This window comes from Tyto alba, unplaced genomic scaffold (assembly GCF_018691265.1).
Source record: "Tyto alba isolate M040663 unplaced genomic scaffold, T.alba_DEE_v4.0 Super-Scaffold_22, whole genome shotgun sequence".
NCBI classification, from domain to species: Eukaryota; Metazoa; Chordata; class Aves; order Strigiformes; family Tytonidae; genus Tyto; species Tyto alba.
In genome coordinates, this window is record NW_024881296.1 from 8,329,024 (window position 1) to 8,335,597 (window position 6,574).

At 45.5% G+C, this 6,574-nt stretch overlaps 1 protein-coding gene across 5 annotated transcripts in view; it reads right to left on the minus strand.

The window, feature by feature from the left end:
* The window catches only part of ARID4B (AT-rich interaction domain 4B), a 92,522-nt gene extending 86,101 nt beyond the window's left edge, over positions 1-6,421 (minus strand). For 2 of the 5 annotated variants that reach the window (XM_042795807.1, XM_042795804.1), the window contains exons 1-2: positions 6,172-6,421; positions 4,939-5,000 (exon numbers count right to left, since the gene is read on the minus strand). In XM_042795807.1, the coding sequence (XP_042651741.1) occupies positions 4,939-4,944 (6 nt within the window). In that variant the 5' untranslated portion in view covers positions 4,945-5,000; positions 6,172-6,421. Of the gene's footprint in view, positions 1-4,938; positions 5,001-5,196; positions 5,306-5,423; positions 5,523-5,815; positions 5,841-6,171 lie in introns of those variants that run through there. The other 3 variants (XM_042795806.1, XM_033009265.2, XM_033009273.2) reach the window with 3 other exon arrangements.
* Between the last annotated feature and the right edge of the window lie 153 nt (positions 6,422-6,574).

The window sequence follows — 6,574 nt, forward strand, 5'->3', positions numbered from 1 at the left end:
TTTAAGCTCTACTTTTTTCTGTAAAATTTGTTACCCTTTTCAAATGAGTAAATCTCAAACTCTCTTTATTTTTATTCTTCAGTCCATTAAAAAAGCATATATTCCTAAGGAAAATGTGTGTATCTGTAGGATTTAGACAAAAATTTGAAAGCAATTTGTGACAACAGTATCATTTCCACCTTTAAGTTAGCCCTTTTTTTTTTTTTCTTCAGTTTACCTGACCAGCGAAGCATTCAGATTATTTGACAGTGACTACAAAGCTTAATGCCTCAAAACCACTGCATTTTGTTTTAACTCAACTACAATGCAGAATTTCTTTGAAAATACAGTGTATCACTGCATGCTTCTGCACTACATGTATGCAATACTTGTTTCAGATTACAAAGTGAACTGAATAACCACCTAGAAGTGTTCTAGTGAAGATATGAATATTCATTACTGTCTCTACTAACATTTTTCTTAGACAGTATCCTGATACAATAGCCCTGCTGCTGTGTGAGTGTTGACCCAAAGATCATTCACCAACTTTGAAGACAGTAGTACAGGCAACTTTTCTATTGCTCATAGTTTATTACAACTTTAGCGTTCTCAGCCTAACACAGCCTTTTTTCCACTAGCTGGTCTAATTAACTTTGAGTCCTTATCAACACACTCAACTACTGAATAGTCACATACTAAAAATGCATATTTAAGTTCAAGACTTCCATGTTATTTAGGCACTGTAAAATACACTGATTGGCATTTCAAAAGTGCAAATAACCAATTTCAAAATAACATAGATTATTCCAACATGACTTGTAATTGCTTGGTGCAAGTGGTGTTTGCTTTCCTTTCTACATAATTATGCAAGCATGAGGAAGTCAGTAACTGCCTCTGATCACTTCTTCAAACTGGAACATCAGGACGGAATTTAAGAAAATATTTTTTAATAATGAAGAAATAAATGACAGGGGAAAACCACCTCTTAAGACTTACCTGTTCTCTTACCTCCTGCACAAAAACTACTCTAATGGTACTCTTCCTTTACAAATCTCCATTTCTGCTGTAATTCAAATAGTTAACCAGAAAGTGAAAGGTCACTACATTCCATGACTGGTTTCCAGCCTGCATAAGAGCAGTAGGACTTTCAGCTGACTTGTGCTCGAAGTTGGAAATGAGTGACTGAAAAGTTTACTAGATATTTCACTTTTGTCCTCTGCCTTACTGGCAGAGAATAGGAGCAACAGACTGACTGGCTTTAAGGGAAGGCAGTTACAGCATCAGTGTGCACCAGTGTTCTCGGTGGATAGCTAGAGGTCACTACGAAAGACTACTAAAACCAAGGTGTAAATGCAGAGTGAATTCAAAACAAAACAAAAATTCACCATAAACTGCACACACGGCTTCCTTAATTTGTTAGTGTGGCAGCTCTGAGCACTCAGGAACATTTAGGGCTACCAAAGAGAAATATCTACAACCATTAAATATTTCATAATTTGCAGACAGAAAAACATTAACATGCAAATAGCATCAAAACATTTTAAAAAATAATTTCAGATCACTTATTTCATAGTGCATTGCTCTAGCTTGTGGGACATCCACTATTTTTATCTCCAGTCAGCAGTGAACTTTTTAACCACAGTGGGTATATTACCCTCATTCACATATTTAAAGATCAAGCAAATTCTGCTATACATATTAAAAATCTCAAGAGCATTTACAATAGTTCTTAGTACAAGTCATCAGTGAACCTGACCTTGTGTTTATTTACTTCTCTAAAAGCAGAGACTCTGCTTTCCTGAGGTTTATTTCCTGACTTTGGGGAAAAAATAAAAACAAACAATAATAATGTTTTTATATATATTGCTACCTATTTAGTAGGTAGTAATTTGATGGCATGCAATTAGTTTTAAAATAATCAGATTCTACATGCTTCCAAAGCATACTTAATGCAAAAAGACCTTATGCAGAAGGTGCCTAAGTAAAACACACAAAAAAAAGCTTCACTACAACATACAACTTGTCCTAGCCATTATCTATACAACTGTATTAACTACTATCAGAAATTATTCAGCACAGAAAAAAGCCTGATTTAGTAGAACGTCAAAATAATGAGCACAATTATGTCAAGACTTTAGTACTTCCTGTAAAACAGATTTTAAGATATTTCAAGACTACCTTCAAGTGGTCTTTGCAGACCACAGGAGGACTAGTTAATAGGCTAAAATTACTAGTTTATATAAGAGACGTTACTTACTTGGATTAAGTTGGATTATTGCGGAGGGAACAACTACACTAACAGCTTTGGAGGTGGTAATCTCTTAACAGGCAGCACACCTCTCTTGTCTCAGAGGGTTCCAAAATGCAAGAGCATGAGTGACTTACAACTTTGTATCAATGCAACTTGGCACTCTTCCTAAATATACCTTGCTGTGTTTTACAATGAATGATAAAAATTCTATCCATGCTACACAGATAGGAAAAACGAGTGAGTAAAGCTAAATGAGTTGTTCAAGTTCACCCAAAGAGACAAAGATACTGACAAGGAATCCAGTTCTAACGCTCTGTGCACTGGAATACACAATGCACTGCACCTGAAAGAATGACCGAGGCATAAATCAAAACAGAGGCCTCAATCGTGCAGTCAGCAGCAAGTCTGCAGTCAGCAGCCTCAAACTAAGACTAGGCCTTAAAGCATTAAATCCTCCACATGCTGAAGTGTCCTTGAGGCATACTCTTTCAATAACTTACAGAATACATGCACACAAATACACAGTCAAACAGTATCTTGATCTAGTATAGACAATGCTACCTTGTGGTGATACCAACGGAAAGTTAGTAATTCTCTTAAGCACTCGCCCTTACTGCTCGTTACTGGACTAACTTACCTTTATCCTTGTAAACTTAGAAAATAAATTACAAATTTAAGCCAGGCAGAAAGACTGATGCACTGCATTGCTCCTAAACTCTTGGTTAAGACTGTTGAATCTTAAAAATTTCCACAGAGCTACAATTCTGTTAAAAGTTTCACTGTAATAACTAAAGCTTCAACATAATGACTTACAGATTAACCTCACTTAACATTACAGGTCACAGTAAATAAAGTACTGGGGAGTTATCTCAAGCATATGTAAGTTTAACGCCACACACAAATTGCAAAAATTGCAGACTTAAACATAGCATTTGAACACCCTGGTAGAATTAATCCAGATTTAAAAAATAAATAGAAATGCAACAGTAGCACAAACCTTATCAAATAATAAGTAAACTGGGGACCTTTTTTTAAAAAAAAAATATGGCTCTATTAACAGGTTTCTGTCCTTGCTACTTTAAATTTAAGCATTTGTTGTATATTCAGTTCGGCCTGAAGTGGGTCTCTATCACTATTTCACAGAACACTTTGCATTCCACTTGTGATCCGACCTCCTCATCCTCCCAACTGTCTGTCTACATATTTATATGGCTCTATAACAACATTATCTGAATGTAATCTCTACGGTAACAGTAAGATTTGTTTACATTGAAAAAGAATATTAGAAATGTACGTACATTTAGCTGTCATATAAATAAGTGTTTTCCCTTCTGGGGGAAAAAAGCTCCCTATACTGCCTCCTATTTCGCTTGCTTCCATCTCCTGCATCCCCACCAGGCAATGAGCCACATTTGGAAAGCTCCATATCATACTATTTCAACAGCCTGTTGTTGTAAATTCATAAATAGTTTACTTTTAATGAGAAAGACATGCAGTATTTTAGATCTTAACACTTGTTAAAGAAAGATCATAGGGAAGGCAATTAAAACATGATTTTTTTAAAAGATACCATCATTAAGTCACCAAATGAAAAAAAATCATGCTAAACCTGTAACAGCTATACAAAAAAACCTTAAGTTTGCTGTTCAGTAAATCAGATCAATCTAGAAATTAAAACAATCCCTATCATTTACCATTTCCAGCAGTGCATATAGTACAAGGTACACATTTACATAATACTCATTCACAGACAGTAGGCACAACTGTGATAGCGCAAGACCCCACATACAGACTGCTCTTTTTTATTAATAAATAGCAGAGATGATATATCACAGGTTTGTAACAATTATATTTTATACGATTTACAGTATTCTAAAATGAGATTTACTGCAGCCCAGCAGGACCGGGAGCTGAATTACATAGGGGTCAAAACAGCAATCTGAGCAAGGCATATCAGCAAAATGATAAAAACAACTAACAAGCCCGAGTGTTAAAAACTACTTTTAGGTACACAGATTTGCCACACACAGAAGAAATCATTCTATTTCACCAATATGATTTTTTTTCTATAAAACTTTCATAATATATTGAAAATAGTCTAAGAAGGCCTAAGAGAAGAAAGATCAGTGACAATGAGGTATGTGAATACTACACAGCACTGAGAAGAAAATTAGAACCTGTTTGAAAATCTTTCTGCACCTTCATCATTTCACTGCAGAGAATCTCTTACATGCACCCTCCCTGATCATATCAGGATTATTCATTCAACAAAACTCCTATTAACAAATAGTAAGTAAATCTACCATTTACTCTCTATCCAACTAAACACGGTTGCATAGCCAGCACTACCCCTGCAACGTTACTTTCTCAAGCAGGGTGACTGTCCCCTGCTCCTCCATCAAGCAAGCTCAGCCCAGGCAGCCATGTCCTTATTCTCCTACAAACAATGTTTCTGAAGGAGAACAAGCCCCACTCAGCAAACTTCCAGTTTCCCCCAGCATAACGCTGCAGAGCAAAGCCTGCCCCACCGTCAGCAAACGAGCTAAGGTACCAAAACAGCAGCGGGGGCGAAGCAGCCCGCAGTCTGGATCTGCACCAGCACCGAGCCTTGCACCGGGGTCGGGACAGATGGACTGACAGACAGGACAGCATTTCTTCATGCAATCCTCCCTTCTTTCCCCTCCCAGGCACAGAAGCGAGTGTTTTACCTTCATGATGAGCTCAGGCTGCGGTAAAAGCCTCGACAGGGGCTGAGCGGCCGAGGCTGGACCTGGAATTTAAAACAAAGCGCTAAGGCACCGCACCAGTCGCTCGCACCGGGCGGGGGGAGGGGAGGCAGGGATCGGGGTGGGGGCGCTGGGCTCTTCCCGAAACTCCCCCTTTCCTTTCCCGGATCCCCCCGTTCTCCCCGGTTAACCCCCTCCCCTCTTTCCTCGGCCGCTGCTTCCCCTCCAGCTCTCACACACCGCGGCTTCCCCTACACTCGCTGCCATTGACGCCATTTCTGTCAGAGGAGGAGAAACTTGCCACAACAACAACCCACCCCCAGCCTCCCCGGCTGCCGCGGAGTGAGGCGGGGGGAAGGCGTCCCCGGCTGCCTCCCCGGGGCGCTGCGCCCCCTCCCCAAGCACCGAGCGGCGGGAGGGGACCCGCGGGGGTCCCAGCCCTGGGAACTCACTCCTCCCCACCTTACCGCGGGGAGAGGAAGGGAGGCTTCTTCCTCCATTGTACAAGGAAGAGTGCCTGTGTGCGCGGCGGGGGAGCGGGTTGTCGGTAGCAGCTTCTCCCCCCCCCCGCCCCGACACACACACACACACACACACACACACACGCTTTTGTAGGGGCTGCGGCTCCGGATCGCGGCGGCTCCTCCTTCCCCCCCCCGCACCCCCCCCCCCCTCAAATAAAGGAAAGCGCTGACTCCGCGGCAGGAGTTTCAGCAGCAACAGCCGCAACTCCCCGGCTCGGCGCAGCGGGTCCGGGCGGGGGGAGGGCGGGCGGGAGGCGGCGGAGGGGAAGAAAAGGAAGAAGAAAAGAAGGGAGCAGGGACGGGGAGGGAGGGGGGCGGGGAGAAAGGGGCCCGACCTGCTCGGCGGGGACACGAAGAAGCGTGTGTGTGTGCGTGTGTGGAGGAGGGGGCTCCCTCCCCTCCCGGCGGAGGGGGCTGGAGAAGCCGCCGGTCCCTCCCGCACGCAGGCGGCACCCGATCCCCCTCCCCCCCGCCCTGCCGTTGGGGCTTTGGGAGGGGGGGGGGAAGGAGGATCGACGAGTCCCGCCGCAGTCTAGCTACGAGGAGAAAAACAACCGCCCCCCTCCCCCCCGCACGCACGCCCCGCCGCCGCCGCCGCCGCCCGGCCCCGCGCCCCCCCGAGGCCCCGCGCCGCCTCCCCCCCCGCCGGCGGCGGGGCCGCGGGGCCCCTTCTCCGGCTCGGCGCCGTTACCTTTGTTCCGTGGCGCCCGCCCGCCCGCAACTCCCCCGACCCGAGGCGGGGGGGAGGGAAGGGAACGGGGCGAAGCCTCCTCTCAGCTCCGGGCCCCCTCGGCCGGCCTCGACCCCCCGGTCAACGCTCCTCCGGCAACGGCTCCGCTCGCGGTGGCTCCGCGCGGCGCGCGGCGCGGCCGATCCGTCCTGCGCGGCCCCGGCGGCAGCAGCGGTGACTGCTCGGCTCGGAGCCTCTCGGTCCCCCTCCCCCTCCCACACCGACTGACTGACGGACGGACGGACGGAGCCAGTCACGCCCCTCTCCCCGCCTCCTCCACTGGGCCCCGGCCTGCGGAGCCCGCCCTCCACGCGGCCCCATTGGCCGCCGCATCGGAAATACTGACATCATTTTTCTCCACTTC